This window comes from Notamacropus eugenii, chromosome 1 (genome assembly GCF_028372415.1).
Source record: "Notamacropus eugenii isolate mMacEug1 chromosome 1, mMacEug1.pri_v2, whole genome shotgun sequence".
Classification (NCBI taxonomy): domain Eukaryota; kingdom Metazoa; phylum Chordata; class Mammalia; order Diprotodontia; family Macropodidae; genus Notamacropus; species Notamacropus eugenii.
The window spans coordinates 75,988,660-76,015,202 of NC_092872.1; the positions used below are offsets into that span (position 1 = coordinate 75,988,660).

A 26,543-nucleotide genomic window follows, 5' to 3' on the forward strand; every position below is an offset into this window, starting at 1 on the left:
AATGCTAACACTTGAGGGGAATTCATTATTTGTCCTCATCTTGACTTAGCTTCTTAGCTCAGTAAACAACTGGGTCTTATGCATCTTTGGGGATACAGCATTTCTAGAATCAACTTTGACCAATCAGAGCACATCTTGACTAGTCAGAAATAGCGTAGGGAGGGGGGAGGAGGCAAGGGAACATCAGAATGAGCAACATCTTGTCATTGGAACCATCTCTAGATTGTGGACTCACAGAAGCATAGATTTAGAGTTGGCAGGGTCCTTAGAGGTCATCTGATTCAACACCCTCATATCACAGATGAGGAAACTGAGGCCTAGAGAGTGGAAGTAACTTACTCAAAGTCATACAGGGAGTCAGTGGCAGAGCTGGGATTTGAATTCAGGGTCTTTTGGTCCAAATCCAGGGGATGAATGAGTAAGTGAATGAATGAAACATTTATTGCTTGTTTTCTAGTTACCAGGTTAAGAAGAGGAGATGAAAGAGAGAGAGAGAGAGAGAGAGAGAGAGAGAGAGAGAGAGAGAGAGAGAGAGAGAAACTGTCCTTCCTGCTCTCTTGCAGTTTATATTCTAATATGGGAAGACAACATATAGTGATTGATGGCCAGGAAGGATAAAATCATGGAGATGGTGATTGAGGCCATAGGATAGTCAATTTCCATGCCTTTTCCAACAGTAATGGTAGCATTTATTTGATTACTGTTCTTAGAGCAAGAAATAGAAAGTGGTTTGGGGCATATTGGCATAGTGAGAAGATAGCATAGTTGTGTGTTTGGAGACTGCTGGGATATTCCATCAAGCAACAGTTTGTGTTCTCTCAAAAAAGCAGCTCCTATACCAAGGTAGAAGCAAGAGGTCCTGGTGGGCAAGTGTAATTTCTGGAACAACTGGGACTGTCTAGGTACGCTGAGGTCTCAACAGCCAACAGTTGTCTTTTTCCTCCACTATATTGTCTTGATTTGGTCAAAGCACCTACTGTGTGCTGTGCTAAATGCTGTGTTAAGTACTGTGCTAAGCTCTGGGAATACAAAGGTGAAAAACTATGTATTTTTTTGCATAAAAATGATGAATTAGAGGATGAATGATAGATAATCAGCAGATTATCTCTATTATATATTTGTTATAGTATAATTACCATATATAGGGTATTAACTAAGTTATTTATGAGAGTTGGGGGAAGGGGACAGGCTAAAATCAATAGCACTAAATGTAAAGTCTTTAAGGTTGGGGACTGTGTCTTCCATTTTAAGGGAAGAGAGGAATTGTCCTGTCCTATCCTTCGTGATTCCTATCTCAGTGTGGCACATATGTCAGTATTGGCTGAATGAATGAAAGTACAGCAGTCTTCAAGATGATTATGGAGAACATCAAGGGCAGTAAGAGAAAATATAATTTAAGAGTCAGCAATTTTTGTAAAGGATCTGGGAGGGATGGTTTAAATACTGATTTTTGTGTGGAATAAAAACCCGCTGAGCATTTATTAGTGGCTCCATTAAGTGACAATGAGGGGCATAGAATGGCATAGGGTGCCAGGTAGCATGGCACCAAAGGTCATTCCCAGCTTTCACTAAGTTGCAATTGGTAACCAATAAATCTCTATGTTTAGTCTTTAATCATGGTGGCCAGGATCATACTATCATAACAGTAGCTAGTATTTATTTTTTTTACTTTTCTTCTTTTGTTACTTTTTAATGTTTCTTTTTATTTTGAGTTCCAAATTGTATCCCTCCAGGCCCTCCCCTCCCCACTGAGAAGACAAGCAATTATGACGCCTATTATAAAACTGTGGAGTCTTACAAAACATATTTCCATATTTAGCTCACATTTATTTAGCCCTTTATAAGTATCACCTCACTTGACTCTTACAACAAACCTGGTGCCATTATTATTATGATGATTTCCATTTTATAAATGAAGAAACGGAGGCAGACAGAGGTTAAATGACTTGCCTAGGGCCACACAGCTACTAAGTGTCTGAAGCTGGATTTGAACTAAGTTATTCCTGACTCCAAGTCCAGTGCTCTGTCTACTTTGCCATCAAAATTTAAATCTTTAAAAAAAATTTTAAACTGTAAAAGGAAGGCTGTACTTATGTCATATCACCTTCCCCTATTGTTCTTAAATCAAAAACAAAAAAAAAAACCCCAATAATGAACTGGAAAACCAAGCGAGCTTCTAGGTCCTCTGCCACAGCTTCCTGGAGCTATGGACTATTTAAAACCTCTAGAGACAGAATTCTCTCATACCTAGGTCGAAGGGAGAGTTCCAAGCCTTTCAGAAGAGGGGCATAAAGACATGGTTAGCTGTGGGGTGAAGCCCCCAGAGATAACTGCTGTGTGGAGGGAGATCACTGGCTTGAACATTTTTAAAGTACTTTGTAATCTATTTCTTCCTTTAATAGATCTAAGAATGATGCTCAAAGAAGAATCGTTTACAAGAGACAAAGGGGTTATAGAGCATTAGAGGCTCAGTAGTCCTAGAGAATGCTGGGGATAGAGAAATATACTTGAATTTGAATCCCAGCTTCTCTCACTGACATTGATTGGGGACTTCAGTAAAGTAATTTAAGCTTTCAGCGCTACGTCACCCACCTCCTGCCAGAGAGGTGAAAGTCTTGACATGCAGAATGAAATATACATTTTTTTGAGATGGCCAGTGTGGGAATTTGTTGTGCTAGATTATGAATATTTACTAGGGTTTTTCTTTCTTTTTTGTTATTCAGTGGGGCAAAGGGAGAGATAATAAATCCTTGAAAAAACAAGCAAACATAAATAATTTTTAAAATAGCTTTCAGTGGTAGGGTTTCACCTAGTTTTAAGAATGGAAATAATATTATTTTCTCTTTGCCAAGAAGGCTGTTGTAGAAGGAATTTTAGTGCCTGGCAGTTTAATTATAATTTTTAATAACAATATTTAACATCTCAAATGTCACATCATTGCAGTGAATTTTTTTAAATTCAACTTTATTTTATTTTCAGTTCAGAATTATCTCCCCCCCTTTCCCCATCCATTGAGAAGGCAAGAAAAACAAAAATGATTGCAAATATATATAGTCAAACAAAACAAATTCTTGCATTAGCCATGGAAGGAAGGAAGGAAGGGAGAAAGGAAGGAGGGAGAGAGGAAGGAAGGAGAGAGGAAGGAAGAGAGAAAGGAAGGGAGGGAAGAAGGAGGGAGAGAGGAAGGAAGGAAGGAAGGAAGGAAGGAAGGAAGGAAGGAAGGAAGGAAGGAAGGAAGGAAGGAAGGAAGGAAGGAAGGAAGGAAGAAAGGTCTGCTCTTTGAGTCCACCAGCCCTCTATCTAGATGGAGGTAGATGCTTCATCATGAGTCTTTGGGAATTGTGATTGGTCATTATCTTGCTCACGGTTACTAAGTCTTTCAAATTATTTTTCAAAATATTTTTATAATATTTACAATATTTTACAATTCTTACAACATTGCTGTTGTATAAATTGTCCTCCTGGTACTCCTGGTACTCCTCTCTTCCCTTTGCATCAGTGTATGCAGAGGTTTATCTAAAACCAAATGGCATTCCATCACATTTGTATTCCGTAACTTGTGCAGTCTTTTCCCAATTGATGGGCACGCTCCCAGTTTCCTGTTTTTTGACATCCCAAAGCCAATTGCGCTAAATATTTTTGTACATATGTGTCTTTTTCCTCTTTCTTCGATCTCTTTGAGTTATTGATCTAGTACTGACACCACTGGGTCAAAGGGTATACACAGTTTAACAGCTTTTGGGGAATAGTTCTAAATTGCTTTCCAGAATGGTTGGACTGATTCTCAGCTTCACCAGCAGTCCATTAGTGTACTTGGATTCCCACAGCCCCTCCAGCATTTGTCATTTTCCCTTTTTCTCATCTTAGCCAATTTGATAGGTATGAGGTGGTATTTCAGAGTTTTTTTATTTGCATTTATCTAATTATTAATAATTCAGGGCATTTTTTCATATGGCTATTGATATTTTGGATTTCTCCCTCTGAAAATTGTCTGTATCTTTTAAGCATTAATTAGTTGGGGAATCGCTCTTATTTCTGAAATTTTAATTCAGTCCCCTATATATCTTAGAAGTGAGATCTTTATCAGAGAAGCTTCTGCAAACATTTTTTCCCAAATTTCCTTGTAGTGATATTCCTAACAGATCATGTTGTGTGTGTGTGTGTGTGTGTGTGTGTGTGTGTGTATGAGACACATGACACCTTGGTGAAACAAAATAAATATCATGGGATGGTGGAGTCAGAACTTAAAGGGATGACAACCCTAGAGCTGGACAGCACTTCTGTGGCCATCTGCTCAAATCCCTTCATATTACAATGAGAAAACTGAGGCCCAAGATTACACAGGTAGTAAATACCAAAGGGAGTATTTGAACCTTCTTAGCGGTCCCCTAATCCAAATCTCCTATTTTACAGATGAAAAAACTGAGGCCCAGAGTGGCTAAGTGACTGGCAGAGTTAAAATTTTATCTCAGATTCTCTGACTCAAATTCAGCCTTCTTCTCACTGCACTAAGCTGCCTCCCCCATATAACTGACTTAGAGTAGGGTCTCTTAACCTGGAATCTAAGAACTAGTTGTTGTTTTTTTAATATCTTAATACCTGTGTTTCTCTTTTTTAGCAAATGCTTAAAAATTAATAGAAATCTATTTTCTCCTTCCTATCCAATATCCTCCCACCACATACTCCCTTGGAGAAAAAAGACAAGAAATATCCTTGCATTGCTAAGCACAACAAATTCCCTCATTTGTCGTATACGAAAATATATGCCTCATTCTACACCCTGTGTCCAGCTCCTCTCTCTCAGGAAGTCTCCTCAGTAATCCTACATTTTTAATGCATTTAAAAACAGTATTTAGGAAAGGAGTCCATATGTTTCACCAAACTATCAAAAGGGTGCATGTCACAAAAGAAATTAAGAACCCATAGCCTAAAATAGTGAGAATCCCATTTAACTCCTCCATAAAATAAATGTCGTACAATGATCTCATTAATATGATGCATTAAAAGTCACCTTTTCATTTATTGAAGTGAGATTCAAGAAAGTGCATAGTCTGCTTGAGTTATGTAGTAACTCACTGATCAGTAGCTGAAAATAAAAAAGATAAACTAGACCCCAGTATTCACTACAATCCCAAAAGATTTCCCATGAATGAGCGACTCAAAGGAGAAAGTAGGCATTTGTTACCAGGCTGAGTTTTTCCAGGCTTCTCTAGTCCACTCTGCTTTGGTGCTGAGAGTTTAGGTTTTTGTAAATAATATTGGAAAAATATCTTTATCACAGCCTGCGCTCAATTTACATGGATGGAGCTAATGGTCCCACATTGATAAGGACATCACATTTTGTTTCCCCTGGTAGAATGTCAGTAAGCCCTATGAGGAGAGAGAATACTTCATTTTTATCTCTGTATCCCCAGTGCCTGGCCCATGATAATTACTCAATAAGTGCTTGTTAATTTATTGATTGATGGATATTTTGCTTGCTGGTCTCATTCTTTTCCCCTAAGGCTGGACCTGTGATTTTATCTATATAGGAAGCTATTGATGAGAAACTCCTTTTATCAGTGCAGATCAAGGCCTTCACCCCAAATTCTAGTTTTGGGGAGTGTCAGGGACACTAAGAAGTTAAGTAATTTGCCTCAATAGGTCCCTTCTACCTCAAAATCTGAGATGCTGTGAGTCTTTTATTCCAGTGTCTTCTTGATTCTTTGTGCAGTTCTCTGTCTTTTACTGATCCTATCAGCTCTTTAAAATGAATAGATGGGGGTTAGAAGAGGAAATCCTTCAGGGTCCCTTTTTGCTTCTCCATTGACAATCTGCTCGAGAATCAGACGACACAACTTTTGTTATGTTTTGTTGCTTTTTTCTACCAGGTTGGGGGCCATACGATGTTACCCATCCGCTGGATGCCTCCGGAGAGTATCATGTATAGAAAATTCACCACAGAAAGTGATGTCTGGAGCCTTGGAGTTGTGTTATGGGAGATCTTCACCTATGGCAAACAACCATGGTATCAGCTCTCAAACAATGAGGTAGGTATCCAAGCATCTCCAGGAAAGCTGTCCACTGGGGTGAGTCACATCATTCTCCTTCTCCAGTAGGTTGGATTTTGCCATTCTTGGTCTTCAGTAGAAGTAGATCCAAAATGACATATACATGAGTTTCATGGATATTGGCATTTAAATTTTAAAATATTAATTTTAAAAGCTATGAATCATGAATGGGATTTTTAAAAATCAGATATGTAGATGACATACTGTATGTGTATTCATTAATAGCAGATGTTTCATTTGGGTCTCCTCATAGTTGGTTTTACACCAAGGTTTAGGACATTTACCTGTCAATGGCTAAAGACCCTTAATTCTTCTTAGAAGCTACTAAAATCTCATGGGTTACTTTTTACTGTCCTTACTAAGCCAAATGATCTTGGATTCCTCCTGGAATCATTTACAGACTGATATGATATGATGAGAGGTAGCATTGAGTAGTGGATTCGTTGCAACTCTTCAGTTATTTCAGTCATGTCTGATTCTTCATGACCCCATTTGAAGTCTTCTTGGCAAAGATACTGGAGTGGTCTTGCCTTTTCCTTCTCCAGCTCACTTTACATATGAGGAAACAGGCAAGCAGAGTTAAGTGATTTGCCCAGGAAGCTAGGAAGTGTCTGAAGCTAGATTTGAACTCAGAAAGATGAGTCTTCTTGACTCAAGGTCTGATGCTCTCCTTAGGACCTACCTATGCTGATAAAAGCACAGGGGTACATAAAATATTATGCCAAAAAATATATATATATCAACATACAAATAAAGATTCCAGAAGGAATAAAAATAATTGAGTTTGTCAGGATTTAGGAAATCACCTAAGATTTCGATTATATGATGATTTCTCAGAAGAGTTAAGCACCTTCTGCCATTGATGAGAAAATTCTGGAAAATGAACTGTGAGGAGACCTGAATCAAATATCTAGTACTTATTAGTATTATTCAAAGTAATTCAATGCTAATGCCAAAGCAACATATACATAAGTGTGCATTTTGCGTATGTACATGTGTTCATATTGCTAAAACTATCTCATCTTTCTATGTAATATTTTGACATATATATAAATGATTTTATATTTAACTTTGGGCAATACATGTATCCATATGTTTGTGACACATATATACATACACATATGTAATGATTATGTGTAGATATTTGCTGTATAAATGATTCTATATTCAGAAAATAGGATATTTCAAATGTATATATATTTATGGCACAAATCCTTGTGTAGGCACCTCAAATTATTATTCATCTATTTTCCTCTCTTTCCATTCCTTTATCCAATACAATAATTCCAGTGCCTGGGATATTTCCTAAACCGTCATAAAATTAAGAAAAAGAAAAGATATTTACTGAAAATCAGTCCAAGTGGCAACTTTGTAAAACTAGAATGTATAAATGTAACTTGGGCAGAGCACCCAGGGATTTGTCTCAGGGCACTCAGATCTGGAGGGTGTTGAGAGCACTTACACATCTTCATGCAAACACATGGCAAGGATGATCTAACTAAAATAGGTTATATTTTATATGTATGTGATGTATTATATTATAGAAGCCATTATCTGATGGATGCTTCTTTTCCCTCGGTGCTGGTAGCTCTTTCCCAGAATCTCTTGTTTCCTACGCTACTCAACTGAATATATCTTTAAAAAATTATTTGAGTGAACTTGTCATATTCCCTTCCCCAGCCCTATTTTATGATGTTTTCTTGGGTCACACACACAAAAATGTTATAGTTCTTTATATAGTTCTAGTCTGAGTCTTTGTAGCATTACAGATAAGTCAATTACATTTTCCAAGGGTTTGGTGACATCACCTAAAATAGCTTGTGGCATCATATATGTGAGCTGGCCAAGAATGAAAATTAGCCTTACATAAAATTTAGCCTGCAAAAAAGTGCTTCTTAAAAAAATATTAAATATAACTTTAAAAATATATTTTCCATTACACCTTCCTCTCCTGTTCTCTCTTTATATTTGGATAAACACCGTGTTCCATGCCAAGTCTTTCTACATTGTTCATTTTGCCACCTTTTCTTTCCTGTGCTAATTTTGTATTTGGTCTCTTTCTAGGTGATTGAATGCATCACTCAGGGCCGAGTCCTGCAGAGGCCTAGAACATGCCCAAAGGAAGTGTATGACCTGATGCTGGGGTGCTGGCAGCGAGAGCCTCACATGAGGCTTAACATCAAAGATATCCATTCTCTCCTTCTGAACTTGGCCAAGGCATCCCCAGTCTACCTGGATATTCTAGGCTAGGGTCCCCACCAACCTTCTACTCCCCATTGCACTTCCTCAGACAGGCCAAGTGAACGATTGTGTTCTAGCTGCCGCTGAACTCCATCCAAATGTGTTCTTAACTGACAGTATTAATGACAAAGGCATTGAGAAGCTTTCAGAGGGAAGCAGTGTGCACTTCTCCATCTGTAGACACAGTATTGACTTCCTTTTGGCATTATCAAGTCTTTTCTCTTTTTCTCTTTCTCTTTTTTCCCATCTCCTTGGTTTTTTTCTTTTCTTCTCCCTCTTTCCCCTTCTCCCACCCTTTCTTTCCAATCAGTCCGGCTTCTGCATTATTATTATTAACTCTGCATAGACAAAAGCCTTAAAAAAAAAACCTGATTTGTTTTTATCGGCAGATGCCTGAGTTTGTCCCACTCAACTAACAATGCCTTCTTGTACTCCTGCCTTTGCAAAGGATGACAAAAAAAGGGAAAACTTAAGTATCTGACTTCAACTTTGTGACTTCTGTTGTACATATACATTGGGAGTTTCTATGGATTTGCGTCTATTTATTTATTATTATTATATTATCATCATCATCACTATTATTTGACTGCTTAAGCCCTTGTATGGAACAGGAAAAGTGGTGTTCTATCTGGGAAACCTATTTCCATGGCAGAGAGAAGGAAGATGTGATCCGCTCTATGGGAAATCAACAAAGATTGGGATCAGCTGGCATCAGAGCCCACTTGTGAAACTCCAACTCTATACGGGAAGGAAGTATTTGACACATTCCCCTGAACATCTTCATGGATCATGGAACTCCATGCTTTTGGGCTACTCTTTTTTCCCCATGACCAGATACAGTACATTATGGTAGAAAGAAAGAAAAAAGGTTCCTGAATTTTACAAGGTAGATGGCAGTATTATAAGCTCAGATGTACCCATGTCTGTAGGATATTGTGATGCCAATGGTTTGTTTGTTGTTTTTTCTAAAAAAAAAAAAAAAAAAGTGTTATCCACCAAGCCTTTGGTAAATCATGCTAAAATTAGATGTATTTTTGTACAGTGTTAATTTCAGGGTCAAGCTTGGAATGTGAAGGCTTTGATAAGCTAGGGCAAGCTGTAAATGCTGAGGCAAAGTTTATCTTCTATCATGTTTATCGGACAGCATCCCCTGCCTTCCCTGTTTCCTCCCCTTCCCCATCTCCCCTTTTCACTGTGCAAACAAAATCGTGCATGGTCTTTGTCAATTAATACTTTGTGTGCAGGGATTCCTGTGCACCCTGAGAGGCACATAGCCAATCCATAAAGGTGTAACATATTTAATTAGAGGAAGCTAATGGAGGTCATTAGAGACATTGAAGCGTTTCTGCATTGTTACAGATAAGGCCAGGCTGAAACACATCTAGACCCTGAAACATGGAAGTCCTAACTGGTTGGACTAAAAGGATGGAGAGGGTAGGGTAGTAATAAATCCCAGAGGCAACTAAAATATTTGGCTCTGCGGTGGTCCCTTGATATTCAGCGTATACGGGCCCTGCCCTTGCCCTGTGCTCTGGTTGGGAGTCATTTCATTGAGAACATCCTTGGCTTTTGGATGGACGTGCTGTTGTCGCTGTCTTTAATCCATTAACATTTTTGTTATTGTTATTAGGCATGGCATGGTATGCCAAAGGGAGACTGTGCCCAGATTGGGCATTGGAGGCAAGCTCACAGACAATAGTAAATACTTTCTGCAAAAAAAAATATGGATATAAATTGAAACTTAAAGTTATTGTTATTATTAGTGATACCAAGAAAGAAATCCCTTTCTGATCTTATCAACACTTGCCTCCCTCTATGAGGGGGGGCCTCTGCTGAAAAATTGACCTCTTTCTAACATGAGCCAGATTGAAAAGGAGTCACTTTTATTTATTGTATGGTTTTTAATTTTAAAAGTTGAGTGTTTTGTTTTTATGTACAATTGCTGTGTTGCTGTTTGGCTTACGTACGTTATTTATTGAGGAACCTTCTCCTCCATGACAGGCGTTTGAAGCCAGTCCTCAGAAATTCAAAACATAAAATACCAGATAAAAAATAAAATAACTAAAATTCTAAAACCAACCCTTCTCTATAATCTGCTAGTCAGTGAGTGACAGGATTAAAATGTTTTCATTTGGGAGTGATAAGAAAACAATCCCCACTAGGTATACTAATATAATGAAAGCCATATATATCATTAAGGAACCATATTACTTTTTAATCACTGTGGAAAGCTAGGTTGGAAGGAAGGCTTAGAACACTTTCTTATAGAGCCTTTTCTGCAAGGCCATAGATGCTGACTGGAGTAGGGCAGCACCATAGACCCTCCTGGAATAGGCTTGGTTTTTCAGAGCTTTATCAGGTCGAGTCGATCTTGTTCGAGAAGTCGCTTATTTTTATTTCCTAGATTTCTAATAAGACAATAGCCTAAGGGAGCAGATTCAAGAACTGTGCAGTTTTAGGATAAGGGATTATCAGAACTGATGGAAAGCTGGGCCAGTGGGACCCAGGTTCATTCCATCACAAAGCAGTTTTGTATCCTTGTCCTGACCTATGGGGGAAAAGAGGAGAAATGGCCCCTTCCAGTCCGTCAGAAAAGCACTTTGAAGGGATGAGATGAAAGGTTCTATGCAAGTGCAAAGTATTATTATTTATGGTTATTTATTATTGTTATCATCGTTCCGACGGCTGCTATTTTTCTCCCTACTGTTTGTGAGAAATAGTCTCACCTTTAAAGAAAAGAGGCAGGCTCTCCAAAAAGCTGGATAAGCAGCAAAAACAAAAAAAACCAACTTGACTTTGCTGGTCTTTCATCTCCCCTCAATGCTCCCCACTCTGTATCTATAAAGTAGAGAAAATGTCTAGTGGTTTAAGAATATGTATTACTAGTCATATCGCAGGCAATCCAAAGGACCTAATGACCAAATCAAGTCAGTTCTCTCTTTTTTTCCATTTCTAAGTTGGTTTGATTGTCATACAGCGAAAAATCCTTTGCCAGACTGTCTATCCATCCTGAGTTAGGGCTCAGGTAATGTGACCATCTTCTATATATTCCCATTGTGCAGCCTCTGAGATCCAATCTGTAGTCCACGCAAATGAGTAGTGACCAGAAAAAAAGCTGCATTCCTTAATTCACCCCTGGGTCTAAAGTTAGCCAAATAAGCAGAAAAGCAAGAGGAGAAAAATAGGTAGCCAAGAGGTGAGCTGCTTCTACACGAATCATGCTCCGTTTTAACTAAGCTCTGATGTGCTGAGCAGTTCTGACAATCAGGCTCATTTAGAAACCTTTGTGGACTAAGGATCATACAAATAATTCACATTCTAGGTGTGTATATTTACATAAGTTATACATGTGGTATTTACATGTACTTATATATGTTACATTTGGTTTATACATGTGCAAACATGCACACACAGTGTGCTTATGTGTTTATGTATAAATGTATACCCCCACATTCATAGGGATAGATGTAATTAGAATAAACTACTGCTAGATTGAACTAACCTGATAAATAACCAAAATTTTAATTTTTAAAAAAAATCATCTTGTAGTTAATGTTTCCTTTCTCTACAGTGGTAGGACAAATGGGAGAGCCTACATATTTAGAATGCTGGTATGAGCATCATCACATCCCATTTTTTGCATCCACCAATTTCTTGCGCAGCAGATTGGATTAACAAAGTAATTCTCTGTGTAAAGTTCCAGGACAGAAAAACTGGTTTTTTTCACTCGATAGAATCATTTTTATATTGTCCCAGTGTAATATTTGTGCCCTTTGGGGATTTTAGAACTGAAATGTTTGAGACACAGTGCTCCCCCCGCCCCACCTCCCTGAGAGAACCATGGTGAGAAGTTGAAGACCCTGGAATAATAGGAGCAAATGTTAGGCACTTCCAACATTCTCCCCTTCAACCTCCCCAAATCTGCAGAATACAAACAGAGTGGATGGAATGCAGTCTTTTATAAAGTGCCAAAACCCCAGGATACATGGTAGAGGGCCTCCTTGTCATAAATGGACTTCTTCCCAACCCTTAAAGTTGTACAACTGCACAGTGTATAGAGATACATGGTCTCTGACCCAATAAATAGCTGCACCCCCTGCCCCTGTCTTTCTCCTCCTCTTCCCTTTCTCTCTCTTCCCTTTTCTTTCTTTCTCCCTGCCCCTTTCTCTGCCCCTCTTGTCCCCTCTCTTTTCCCACTCCTTCCATTCCCTCTTTTCCTTTTTTCCTTCTTTCTGCCACTCAGAGATTTTGTCTTTTGGGTTGTGGCTTGTCTTGCTCAGGATGCAGCTAATGTTATAAATTCCCAGATATCCAGGTCACCAGTTGAGTAAGTTAAGGATGCATATCTACACCCACAGAGACCTTCCCTGAGGTTAAGGTAGTTTGTAAATGGACATCAAATGTCATTCTAGTGGATTTGGATTAGGCAAGAGGTCGGGATTTTTAGTTAACGCCCCAGGTTTCAGTAGCACAGAAAGCTGCATGTGTTCTTGAGTCAGGGCTGGAATGAATCACTAGTGCTCCAGTCAAGGGGTCCTTGAAGAACCTTCATTTGAGTTGTTTACTTGCATTTTCCCCTCTTTTTTTCCTTCTTTGCTACATTCATCACAAATACGAAGCAAAAAAACAAACAATAACAAAGGTCTGTGTGTTGTCAGCAAAACACTGTGAATTTCACAACAGCAACCAAGCAATTTTTTTGCCATCTAAATATACGTCTCAGGAGAAGTGGGGAAAGATAGGGGGGATATTATTTTACAGTCTATGCATTCTAGGGCCAGGTCAATGTTTATTTATCTCTTTGGTTTCTGCATCAAAGAAGCCCCCAAGCAAAGAGTAACTAGACGTGCATCTTTTTGAAAATGAAATATATTGGATGAGTATCCTAGAAGCTGCTAGTAGCCAAATAACTGAACAGAAAAGGCAAAGGGAGACAAAGTGGAATGGGATGTCTATAGAGGCCTACATCTTGCAGCTTCTGTGTATATTTCTGTCGCTTAAAGAAAAACACAATTTCTGTGAAACAGCTGAATGTGTTTTAAATAATAAGGTCTTTGAATTAAATGTGGATTTCAATTATGTAACCCTTTAAGAAATGACCAAATTATGATGAAATATTGGTTTCTGCCCTGATCTTTATCTATATGTTATGTATCTGTGTAGAGATACAGGAATTATATACATTTGTGTATGTATATAGAGAGATGTTTGTATATATCCAGGCAGTATATACATACATTTCAATATCTCTCTATGGATAGACTTTCACTAATCTATGACCTGGTGTTTGGAGCACACTCTTTCTCTCTCATTCCCTTTCTCTCTTTCTCCCTCTGTTCAATTTATTTTCCTTCATTTTCCTTTCATTTTATTTGTTGTGATGTCTCTGTACAGATGACTAGTGGTTTTCATTTTTTGCAGTCTGTTATAGAGGTCCATTGCTTTAAAAAAAGAAAAAAGACCCACTTGCATCTTGGCTGATTTCAAAGTGACACCCGAATATCAGTGTTTAAAAAGCAAGTTTTGTTTGTGAATCATGTGACCAGCTTCTCTCAACCTGACATGGAAAGTCTCTTGTACTACAGTGTATTTAATAAAAATGATGTCTTAAAATAAACAGTCATACAAAAGAAAGACTTTAAGTGATGATGGTGGGTGCTTTTTAAAGTGTACAGAATTCGCAGAAGTTGTAATATGGTAGTTTTCTTTTAGGTGATCCAGTGGATAGAGCACTGGACCTGGAGTCAAGAAAACCTCAGTTTGGATCTGGCCTCAGATCCGACTAGACACTGACTTGCAATGCAAGTCCCTTGAACCTGTTTGCCTCAATTTCCTCATCTCCAAAATGAGCTAGAGAAGGAAATGGCAAACTACTCCAGTATCTTTGCCAAGAAAATCCCAAATGGGATCACACATAATTGGACACGACTGAAACAATTAAACAACCAATGACCTTTACTTTTTTTTCTATTGCCATCTAGGAAGAGAAGCTCCCAAACTGTTCCAAAAATTGGAAACAAATGGAGTCTCGGATGTTGCTGTATCTCTTTTTCTCCCCTGAGCACTGGGAGGTATAGGGGCACATAGTGATATGACCTAATTCCCAGAAATACTTCCCAATCCCTCTGTTGTCTCAGGTGGGTGTGGGCAGACAAAGGAGTGCTTAAGAGTCTATGTCCTACTGGAGAAAGAAAAGAATGTTCCCTCTGAGTAATAACCAAATGATGGATGGTACAGGAGGTACCCAGGCTGGGCTTATTCATTCTTAGGGAAGGGATTCTTCTCTCTTTGATGAAGCATCCAGATGGAAGTTTAAGTGACTCTTGAATTAATTGGTAAGAAGAATGCAGAAAGCTGATCCTCTGATTCCAAATCCAGTGATTTTCCCTGCCAAGTAAGACAACACTTCTTTTGAACCTGTTTTTCATGAGTTTCAAATGATGACAAAAAGCAGCAAATAGAAGATTTCATATAAAACCTGGAATCAGAAGACCTTGGGTTCAAATCCTGCCTCAAGTATTTACTAGCTCTGTGACCAAGGGCAAGTCAATAGGTCTCTCGAGGTTTTAATTTTCTTGTCTGTAAAATAGTGACAAAAGTGCTTAGAGCTGTCATTAAAAAAAAACCACTTTATTAACTTGGAGGTATTGGATGAATGTTAGTAGTATTATTATCAACTAGTGCCTCTAAAGGAGATGCACACTTTTTAAAACATTCCCTTATTCAGGAATCCAAATGAGATTATTAATTCCTGGATGGTCAAACTTTAAATTCTATACAAGGAACAAGAAGGTGGCAAATAAAATGAGAGATCTGGAAAACCCAATGGCAAAGTGGCCCATGTCATCTTGTCTCAGATTTCTACTCATTGCGACCATTTGTTGTTCAGTTGTGTCCAACTTTAGTGACCCCATTTGGGGTTTTCTTGGTGAAGATGCTCAAGGTAGCTTATCATTTCCTTCTCCAGCTCATTTTATAGATGAGAAAACTGAGGCAAATAGGGTTAACTGATTTGCCCAGAGTCACATAGCTAGTAAGTGTTTGAGGACTGATTTGAACTCAAACCTTCCTGACTCCAGGCCAGACACTTTATATACATACTGTGCCACCTACCTGCCCAATTACTACCATTAGACCGTCTTTATAAAGCTGCTTCCAGATCTTATTTCAAATAATTACAAACAGCACTCTCATTTTCATTATATACCATAGCAGATGTTACAGATGGCTGTTTTTCAGAGAGTTCACTCTAGCTCAGCACTCATCAGACCTATCGTCCCTATATATCCTAAACTTATTTTCCCCTAAAATTTAAGCCCTAATCATCAAAATTGACTTTTACTTAGCTCCTTAAAGTATGCAAACAACTTTATGGCCATGATAGCCTTTGAGTCCCTTCAAATTCCTGTGAGGTAAGAAAAGAGGACTTTATTTCCCCCATTTTATAGATAAGGAAATAGAGGATCAGAGAGTATGAGTGCATTGTCCAGAGTTAGCAAAGCAATGTGTCAGGCCCAGATCTCCAAGACAGCAAGTCCAGCACTGCCTCTAACAGCTATGGCAACTCTAGGATTGCTCATTCATTGTTGGTTACAAACAATAAAAGGAGGGACCTTACCGTCTTTGATTTTTTCTCCCTCATGATAAAAAGTGACCCAAGTTCTGGAAGCCAGTAAGAGCAGAGGAAAAGATTTTTCTGTTCCTAAACCAAACTGAAGGGGCTTTGATGGAAGGCCTGGTGGTAAATGTGTGAAAGCCAGCTTACTCAAGGTTGGAAAGACCACAGGGTAAGGACATACTTGGTCACAACAACTCCTGATAAGGAGTGGCAATCTAAGTCACTTGAGAGACAACCCCCATGATGAAATCTGATCTCCTTGAAGCACTGAGGACCTCCCCTCCTGTTTTGCACAGTTCTCTAAATAATAATACTTAATACTTTTATAAAGAATTGTTACTGAATGAAAGAATGAATAGCATAGAGGTATAATTATCATTATTGTTAGAAGCACTGCCTCTTTAAAGTGCTGATACGATAGGAAATCATTGATTATCCTGTATTCTAGAGAGAAATGCATGGGGATCTGCTAAGTGAGAGAATCTCTGAAATGCAGGGTTTTCCCAAAAAAAAAATATACTTTTTAAAAAAATTCTGATGCAGAACTTCCAACAGGTTGTTTCCAACTTGGATGCCAAGATCCTGACAATAGCTGTGAGTTTTCCTTCCTTGCTTTGATTATTAGGGCCAGTGTAGGAGGGGAAGGAGAGTGGGGAATAGTAGGGTGAAAAAGAGACCAATATAAAGGCAGTGCAAACACCTCCCTTAATTGAAAACTGAAGAAATGACTGCCGAGTGTGTATTGTATGTATCTTCTTCCACTGAGGTGGCCACTCTGCTGCTAATGGCAGTGTGGTGCTGGGCTATGGGGATGGTGGTAATCAATTTAACATCTGCTAGAAAGTTTGAATAACTTTCATTGGAGAGACGAGGGTCCCAAGATGAAAGGCAAGCATGTCTGTAGAAATAAATAGCCCTCCAGCAGAGGATAAAGGATGGGGCTTTTTGCCCTTGCCTTGCTCTGGTCTGGCAATCAAAATGGTGGATCTTGCCTGAGAAGAGTTATAACGAGGAGTTTTTCTACCTGGAGAACGCACCAATAACCCTCCCCAGGGGCAAATATGATGGGAATTAGCTCAGGTGGGGAGTGAAAGTAGACACTGGCTTGTTAGGCTAGACACAGAGACCCTCAGAAACCATGATGCTACCATGAGGAAGCCTACGCATACCTAGAGAAGGAAGATAGGCTATATAACTGATCATGCTTGGTAATTAGGAACTTTGATGGGCTGGGTTTTTACACTTGACATTTAAGAAGCCTAATTACACGAGAGGAAGAAGATGAAGTGATAACCTTTCCAACAAATAGAAGCTTTGGGGGAACAAGGTAAAAGAGGACTAGAGCCTGAAGCCAATCCTTTATCCACTAGAAAAAAAACAAAGATAAAAACAAAACAAAACCTCAAGACATCAAGTCAGAGCTAGAAAGCACCTTGGAGATCATCTAGTATGACTTCTTTGATTCACAGGGGGTTGGAGCTGGGGCGGGAGGGGGGCGTTAAACTGAGGCCCCAGGAAGAGAAAGTAACTTTCCCAAAGACACAGAGGGTAGCTTATCCAAGCCTTCAAGAATGAGTGGAAGTAGGGTAAAATGAAATTTCCATCTCAGTCTCAGACTGGTAGCGCTGAAAAGGACTTTGATATCCAACCCTCTCATTTTACAAAGGATGAGAGACCTAGAGTTACTGCCAGATTCAGGACTAAAACCCAAGTAGATCATCAGTCTTTAAGCTGCATTGCTGAAACTTCCAACCTGTGCCTCTCCCTTACAGACCCCTCCCCAGCCCTTTCCTTCTCAAGGAAGATAGATGAGCAAGGTCCAGGAAGCTCTGTCCCTCCTGATGTGATGTCTCCTGATCCCAAGCCCATCCTGCCTTACCCTAGTTAGCTCCACTCTGCTTGAAATTTTGAGCAGAGCTTCCAGAGAAAAACAAGGTTCCCGAGACAGAAGGCAGTTTGGACAGATGTACTAAGCATCTTCAACTACGTTAATGTGGTGTGTGTTTATGTTTTAAAGGTCTTTCATCTCAGGAAGATATAATTCTCTAGCAAGGGTGAAGGACTGTTTCCTTTGTCCCACCCTAGTTGAGGTATTCCTCCCTTACCTTCCCATCCCCAAGCCTTGGACTAGTAACTCCTCTGCATTTCCCCCACAGGCCAGGTCCTGTCCAGATACATTTTCAAAGCAGGTCTCCTAACACCCTTATTCCCCCACCTCAGTCCCCTCCCATACCCTTGAGTTCCTAGCTAGAGAGGTTTTCAAAGCTATGGGCAACAAAACTTTTAGGAAGAGCCAAGGTCCAAGGTCAGGAAGCATAAGCATTCCCAGGAAAGCACATCCTCCCAGCTGGGGTGAAGGTGCTATTTTCCCATCCCTAAATTGTTCCACATATGACCTACCCCATCTCTATGAGCCAATTTGTGTGGGTGAGGGAGATGCTCCCTGTTCCCAACCTCCAACTTCGGGGATGTACTCGCATCTGGTCCCCTGTCTTTTAGGAAACCTGGGAAATAGATAAATATGCTACAAGGCAGACCCTAAAGGTTTGCTGTTATCTCTGTTGAAGGAACCAGCTCTCTGGGCCAAATTTGAGCCTGCCACCCCACCCCTAGGCCAGGCCAGAGATCCAATCTCTCCAGATGTTCCTCTATCTCCTCACCCCTCTCAGATTCCCAGATGTAGTCAAGCTGTTCCTCTAGCAGGAGTGACTTCCCACTCCTCCCACTTCCTTCCACAATTCTCATCATCTTATCAGGGGCTCCTCCTTCACAGCACTTCTTAAATTGTGGGTGAAGACCCCACATATGGTCATGGAGGACCAGCAGCATTATTAGGCAAGATGTTTTCAATCACCAAGTATTTGGTTCCACTTTTTTTAAAAAATATTTTTTATTAAAGGGGCCATCCCTTAACTCACTTAAAGAGACCTGTTCACTGGATGAGCATTGCCTCACTCAAAGGGAGAACCTGAAAAGGCCTCAGCCTAAAATGGTCAGGGTTTCCCATTGCATCCTGATTGTCATCCTGATGGATATCTAGCCACTGGACCCAGGTAGCTCTGGAGGAGAAAGTGAGGCTGGTGATCTTGCACAGCCTTCCCTCACTCAAATCAAAGTCAACTGCAAGTCATGTCATCATCTCCCTGATGTCACGGTCCTTTTTGAGAATGAAGGACAAACACAAATTTTAAACTGTGGGTCAAGGAGGACCAGCAGAACTTTTAGGCAGGGTGTTTTAAATCAATAAGTATTTGGTTCTACTTTTTGCTAAGGTACTCAGCTAAGGGGTGGGGGGGTGGGGAGAGAAAACAAACAATGAAACATCCCTAGTGACAAGGAGTTTACATTCAAAGCGGTAAATAGGTGGGCGCTATGCGTGTATACATACATATTGGCTGTTCAGTCGTTTCAGTCACATCCAACTCTTTGTGACCCCATTTGGGGTTTACTTGACAAGAGTACTGGAGTGGTTTGTCGTTTCCTTCTCCAGCTCATTTTACAGATGAGGAAACTGAAGCAGAGAGGGTTAAGTGACTTCCCCAGGGTCACACAGCTAGTAAGAGTCTGAGGCCAGATTTGAACTCAGGTCTTCCTGACCTCAGGTGCCGTCCTCTCTCCACTGTGCCACCTAGCTACCCTATACATACATTTACACACATATCCATATGTAATATAAACACATTATGTGCATCATATATGGCACAAATATAAAGTAATAAAAACAAATGTATATATTCAATGTAATTAAATAAGAAGTAGTTTGGGAGGGAGGGCACTAGCAATAGGGGGGAAGAAGAATAAGGAAAGGCTTCATGCAGAAGAGGGTGCTAGGGTTGTGTCTGAAGAAGAGGACTCTATGTGGTAGAGGTCAGAAGGCAGTGTATTAGGGCATGTGGCACTGCTGGGACAAAGACAGAAAGATGGGAGATGTATGTTGTATGAGTAAGAGAGAGGACAGTTTGGCTACATTCTGGAGTTCAAGAATAAGAATAATCTCAATGAGGCTAGAAAGATGGATTGGGGCCACTTTGGGTAAGGTTTTAAAAGCCTAACAAAGGAGTTTATATTTCATCCTAGAGGCAATCCGAACAAGTCCCAGTCATTAGCCCTACTTACAGCAGGGATAGGATTCAGCTCCTAGCTCATGATCATCCTTCACAATCAAAAACTAGTAGGAAGTAGAAGCATAGAAAATAAGATCTGGAAATGCCTTTGAGGTCACTGAGCTCAGGGTTGTCACTGACAATTTCTGTACCTGGGCCATGTAAGGGATGAGAGTCAGGAGATTCACATGAGGTTCTGTACACCTGAGGGTATACCCCAAAGCACCATGGGATTTTTGAGTTGTGGAAGAGTAGGACATGTTCCAGAAATGGGACTAGTATATCACACAAGTAGTCAGCAGGAAGAGGGTTTCATAGCCTCTGGGGCAGTGCTAACTGTGCCATCCAAATTTGCTGCTCTGGATCCAAGTTCAAGGTTTTTGCTACCTCAACTTGAACAACTTGGCTTTACCCCAGCTATTAACATCTACAGAATTGTCACCACACCACCTAAGATGCCAAAGTAAAGCTAGATCCTTGGTAGTCTGATACTGATATTAATATTTCATGGAAGAACTTTTGCTTATTAATAAAGCTCTATTCCAAATCATGCTAAATAGCTTTGTGGAGATATTGAATTATTCTGTTCTGCTCCTGGCATTTCTCCTGGAGTTGTTGGGCAACAAAGACCACATTGACTATTTCTTGGTCCTGTCTGAAGCCATACTGACTCTCAAGAAGATGACTATCTTCCAGGTGAAGGATCAGTCCATGAAGGAGGACTCTGGCAAGCATCTTGCTAGCAATGACTAAAAGAGAGACCCCCCCATGATTGTCACAGGACTATTTCCTTTACCTTTATAGAGATGGCCATCTCTATGGAGGCATCCTTGAACTCCTGGGGGATTACTTCCTCTTGCCATATAACCTGGAAAATTTCAGTCAGCTTTTTGTATGAGCAATGGACTCCCTACCTTGTAAATCTCAGATAGTATAGAATCACCTCCAGGTGCTTCACCACATGAAAGGAGCCTAATGGCCCTCAAAACCTCTTCTTCAGTTAGAAGTTCAGTTAAGGAAGGATTGACTTCAACCTGAGGTAAATGGTCATTGGAGAAGTTTTGAATGCTCTGAAGAAGTACCTTGGTTGTGTACTTTCCAGGAATGTACACAGTGAAAATGAGGTTGATGCATGCATGGACAGAGCTAGCTCAGTGTTTGGGAGGCTTTGAAGGAATTAGACTGACTACCAAACTGAAGGTCTACAGAACTGTTGTGCTGACCTCATTGCTGTATGCCTATGAAACCTGCACAGTCTACCACCACCATGCTAGGAAACTGAATTACTTCCATTTGAACTGTCCTAGGAAGATTCTGAGGATCACCTGGCAGGATAAGGTACCAGACACTGAGGGCCTTACTCAAACTAAACTGCCTAGCATTCAAACTCTGCTTCAGAGAGTGCAACTCTGATAGGCTGGCCACATTGTTTGAATGTAAAATGTATGCTTGCCAAAAAGACTATTTTATGGAGAGCTCGCATGGGGCAGGGGATCATATGGTGGTCAGAAGAAGCGATACAAGGACACTCTCAAGGTTTCTCTCAAAAACTTTAGGATTAATTGTGTGACAAGGGAGACACTGGCACAGGACTGCTCAGCATGGTGTGCCCACATCAGAGAAAGTGTTGTGCTCTATGAACAAAGCAGAATTGAAACAGTTCAAAGGAAATATAGGATGTGCAGATTTGGAGTATCCACCCCAAATATTCACACGGACTATGTGTGCCCAGCCTGTGGTAGAGCATTCTGAGCTTGTATTGGTCTGATCAGCCACAGTCAGACACATTGAAACTTGACTCTAGCAGAGGGATGTCATTTTGGTCCTCTTCAAGAATGAAGGACACCAACAACAATGAATTATGGATCACCCCATAGGTTGGATATTTAACCCCACTATATGCCTGTAGTTTTAATTAAGAATGGGAAATAATGCTCCTCTATGGTGCATCTGTTTGTTTTACATAAAACTTTTGAGAGAGAGAGAGAGAGAAGAAGGAGGAGAAAGAGGAGGAGGAAGAGGAGGAGGAGAAGAAGAAGAAGAAGAAGAAGAAGAAGAAGGAGAAGAAGGAGAAGAGGAAAAGAAGGAGGAGGAAGAGGAGGAGGAGGATGGGGGAGGGAGAGAGGAAGAAGGAGGAGGGAGACAGACAGATAGAGAAAGACAAACAGAGAGGGAGGGAGAGGAAAGAGGAGAGAGAGAAAAAGATGGAGAGGTAGAAAGAGAGAGAGGAAAGAGAGGCAGAGAGAGAATCATAGGTTTAGAACTGGAAGGGGCCTTAGAAGCCATTACTTTAAAGTTTAGGAAACTGAGGAACAGAAGGGTTAACTATTTTTCCAGGGAGCACAAAGCCAATTAGGGTCAGCCAGGATGTGAATCCAGCTCTCCCTATTTCTAAGTCCGGTTTCCTATCTATTATGTCGCCTGGGTTGCAGTCAGAAAGATTCAAGGTATAAGTCCTCTGACACATACTTAGTGTGCAACCTTAAGCAAGTCAATCTCTCAGTGCTCTAAGATACTCCTGAAGAATTTATAAATTTATATAACATAGAAATTTATAAATTGCAGAACAGGTGTTGAGGGCATTTTCTCATCAGGAGTTTGTTACACCAATAAAATCACAAGTCTGGACCAAAAGCAAAACACCAAAACCCTACACAAGTGAAAACCACACTCACAACCAAGCTCACCCAGGTTCCAGCTCAGATCTAGCTCCCATCCTTTGTACGTATTTGATGTTTTCTGAAACAGAAATCAGAAGCATCATTTTCACCTTGTCATTTTGCTCCTTGCAGTTGCAGGTGTTCCCATTGCTTGGGGAATAGAAGCGACTCTTGGGAGCTGGGTGAGCTGAAGCTTTGCCATGGATTTAAAGAGCCTAAATCTTTCTCCACTAACAGATGGATCCAAGAAAAAAATTTAAATGTTTTCTTGAGAATTGTCAACTTAAAGAGATACAAGGGCTCTTGGGCTTCCATTCAAATGAATATTTACTTACTACTAAAATGATGTGGCCTCAAACAATGATTGAAGTGGAAGGTTGCAGGCTGAAGTTTAGTATGCACAGTTCCTACTTTTTACACGTTACCCACTCTATGCAGTTTATAAGCCAACCATACTGACTATTTGCGATCCCTTGTATACAACACTTCATTTCCCATCACCATGCCTTTGTTTCAGCTGTGCCTTAATGCCTGGAATGCCTTTTCTTCTCACCTCTGCTTCTTAGGATCCTTGCCTTTCTTCAAGATTCAACTGAAAAGACCATCCACAGGAAGTCTTTTCCAGTCCCCCCAACTACCAGAGCCTTCCCTGACAAAGGGACAGAAATTTTATATCTACTAAGTGTATATCTTGCAAATTCCTATGTACAGGTTGTTTCCCTCTATTAAGAAGTAAGTTATTTAAAAGCCCTGACTGTTTTTACTTTTTTCTTTGTATTCCCAGCATTGCACACAGTGCCTAAGACATAGTAAACACTTAATATACATGTATTGCCTTGACTGGTTGATCCCATCAAAAAGGGTAGATAGTGGACTTCATCAGATAACATTACCATACCATCATCCAGGGCAGGTAGCCATCTGTTTTTTTGCCCAACCACCCCCAGTATCTAAATAAATTGGTATGAAATTGAGAGGCTATTTGCTAGCTTATCCCACTACTGATTGGGAAGGGAATTTTGACCTGCTGTGTGTTTCTGACCCATGTTATTTTCTCTCCTCAGGCAAAACAATACATCATCTCCTACTCCTAGAGTCTTACCATATTGATGGCAGAATAAGTGAGGGCACCCACTCAGTTTAGGGCCCTGCAAGTTGAACTCCTGAGTTCAACAAACAGCTCTCTGGGGGGATATGTACACATGACACAACTAAGTTAAATCTGCACCTTTCACACTTTTCCTATCAGTTTCTTGAGCCGAGCCTCAGCCTCCACTGGGTAGCTGGAGTTATAGGTGTACACTCACCATGTCTAGCTTCAACCAGGATTAAGGAATCCTAGGGTCTATGTGGAAGGAATTTGGAGAATCTTAGAGTCAGAGGATTTAAGAACTGGAAGAAGCCTTGGAGGTTGTCTAGTTATCAAATAGTTGCAAAGACAAAATTAAATATTTTTGAAGTGCCTTTCAAACTGTAAATTTTACTATATAACTGCTAAATTTTACTGAAGATTCATAGAATGAGTAAGGAATATAGAAATCATCTGATCTACTCCCGCTCTTTTTACATATGAGGAAACTAAACCAAAAGAGGTGGTGACTTTTTCTAAGGTCTCACAGGTAGTAGTAAGTAGAACCCAGATCTCTTAATTCTCCGTGCTCTGTCCTTTCTACCATTGAACATTATCTTCATGCTAATGGCAATGCATTATATTATTTTTTTGAAAAATAAACATATTTATTTTCTGAGCATTCAAAATCTGTGTCTCCTGCTCCCTACCAAATTAGATAATTACAACAACTGAAAGACAAAACTCTCATTATAAACATTCATAGTCTAGCAAAGCAAACTCCTGCATTGGCCATGCCCAAAATATATGACTCTGCATTTTAAGTTCATCACGCAACTGGCAGGAGATGAGTGATGTGTTTCGTCTTCCATCTTCTAAACTTGTGGTTTATTATTACACTGATCAGAATTCTAAAGCCTTTCAAAGTTGTTTTTCTCTATAATGTTGCTCTTGTATAAAATTTTCTACTAGTTCAATGCCATATATGCTAAAAAAGAAAATCTCAACCGACAAAGATCATTATTCACTTTTAAAAGATAGCTTGACATAGTGATAGAATATTGAACTAGGAGTAAGGAAGACCTGGCCTTATCTCCCCCCAATTCTGAATAAATAAATTGGTGATTCTGAATGAAGCAGTTTTCACATCAGCAAAATGGAGATGATAAGCCCATTGTACTTACCTCGTTGGGTTATCATGCAGTTTTAAGGAGTTAAAGTGATTTGTAAATTTTAAAGCACTATAAGTTAGGTTTTTAAAAAATCGGCAATTTATTTTTTGAGAGCAAAGGGCTATGAAACTATGATTTCATTTGTGTGGGGAACTCTCAGCATGGATACTTCCTCCCATGATTGAGATCAGCTACTCACTCCTGTAGGTTGCATAGGGCCTTAGACAGTTGCCTAGGGCAACTGAGAGTTTGAGAGACTGGTCGTGGGTCACTGAACCAGGCTTTGTTAGAGGCTGGATAGATCCTTTGTCTTTCCTGGGTTTGAGAGAGATGCCCTGTCCTACTACCTCCTTGCCTCTCTGAATGTTCTTTATTATCATAGCTGTTATTATTGATATATTAAATTTAAACATTGCCACTTGAGGCTCAAATTCAAATTCTTCACTTATAACACTGGGCTTTAGGAACAAGAAGATCAGAATTTATTCCTCTTGGCCTGAGACTCAGGGGTCTTAAACTTAACCTCTAATCTTCTTAATCCTTCCCGTGCTTAAATTGGGTCTCCTTTCAAAACAGAGGCCCAGAAACAGAGGCATTAAACAACCTCACAGAAGATTGAAAGGGTCATTGGTTTGGTAACCTCAAAGCAATGAGCATGCCTGCATCCAAAATAGCCAGAGCTGGATTTTCAGAAGTGGCCATGTGTGTTTCCATGGCAACACCTACTTTTGAAAGGATGCTCTCTATAGAGTGGATACCCTCTTCGAGTGTGACTCCTTCTACATTCTCAAAAGGGAAATTAGGACCAAATAAAATGGATCTAGAATTCCATGGAATGTTCAGAGTTGTTACAGTTTTGTTACATTGAGCTTGACCAAGGGACATCTTTGTGGTGTATTTTTCAAAAAGCAGTAATCTGTGATATTTAGAGGCAGTACAATATTGTAGAACTCACGTAAGGATCAGAAGCAGAAGGGCTGGTTCTGCTACTTACTAGTTGTATAATTTTAGGCAAACCACTAAACCTCCCTGTGTCTCAGTTTCCTCATTTGTAAACTGACAGTAATGATACTTATCCCACATACCCCCACAAATTATGAGGAAAACACTTGGTAAAATGTCCTATAAATCTAAACAATTATGCAAACTATTTTTCCCTCATCTTGATGATAATCTGTATATGGGTAGAATGCTAGAATAAATCAGAAAAATCTAGGTTCGAATTTAGCCTCTAATATTCACTAGCTGTTGGACCACAACCAAAGCACTTAATCACAGTTTGGGGGCATCTAGGTGGCACAATGAACAGAGCTCTGGGCCTGGAATTAGAAAGTCCTGAATTAAAATCCAGCCCAAGCTTTCAGCCTAGGCAAGTCCCTTTTTGCCTCAGTTGACTATTCAGGAAAATGGGGATAATTCTAGCACTTACCTCTCAGGGTTGCTGTGAAGATTAAATGAGATAATAATTGTGAAGTACTTAGTACAGTAACTGGCATATCATAAGTATGATGTAAACATTAAAGTTCAACCTGTACTTTTTACATTTTTTCCATCTCTTACTTGAGCCTAGGTAATTAACAAATCAATAAATCAATCTTTGATAGCACTAACTGATTTCCAAAGTATAAAC

At 39.8% G+C, this 26,543-nt stretch overlaps 1 protein-coding gene across 2 annotated transcripts in view; it reads left to right on the forward strand.

The window, feature by feature from the left end:
- The window catches only part of NTRK2 (neurotrophic receptor tyrosine kinase 2), a 405,509-nt gene extending 391,576 nt beyond the window's left edge, over window positions 1-13,933 (forward strand). For both annotated transcript variants that reach the window (XM_072605907.1, XM_072605913.1), the window contains exons 16-17: window positions 5,871-6,029; window positions 8,115-13,933. In XM_072605907.1, coding sequence (XP_072462008.1) covers window positions 5,871-6,029; window positions 8,115-8,300 — 345 coding nt within the window. In that variant the 3' untranslated portion in view covers window positions 8,301-13,933. The remainder of the gene's footprint in view (window positions 1-5,870; window positions 6,030-8,114) is intronic.
- Window positions 13,934-26,543: the final 12,610 nt, after the last annotated feature.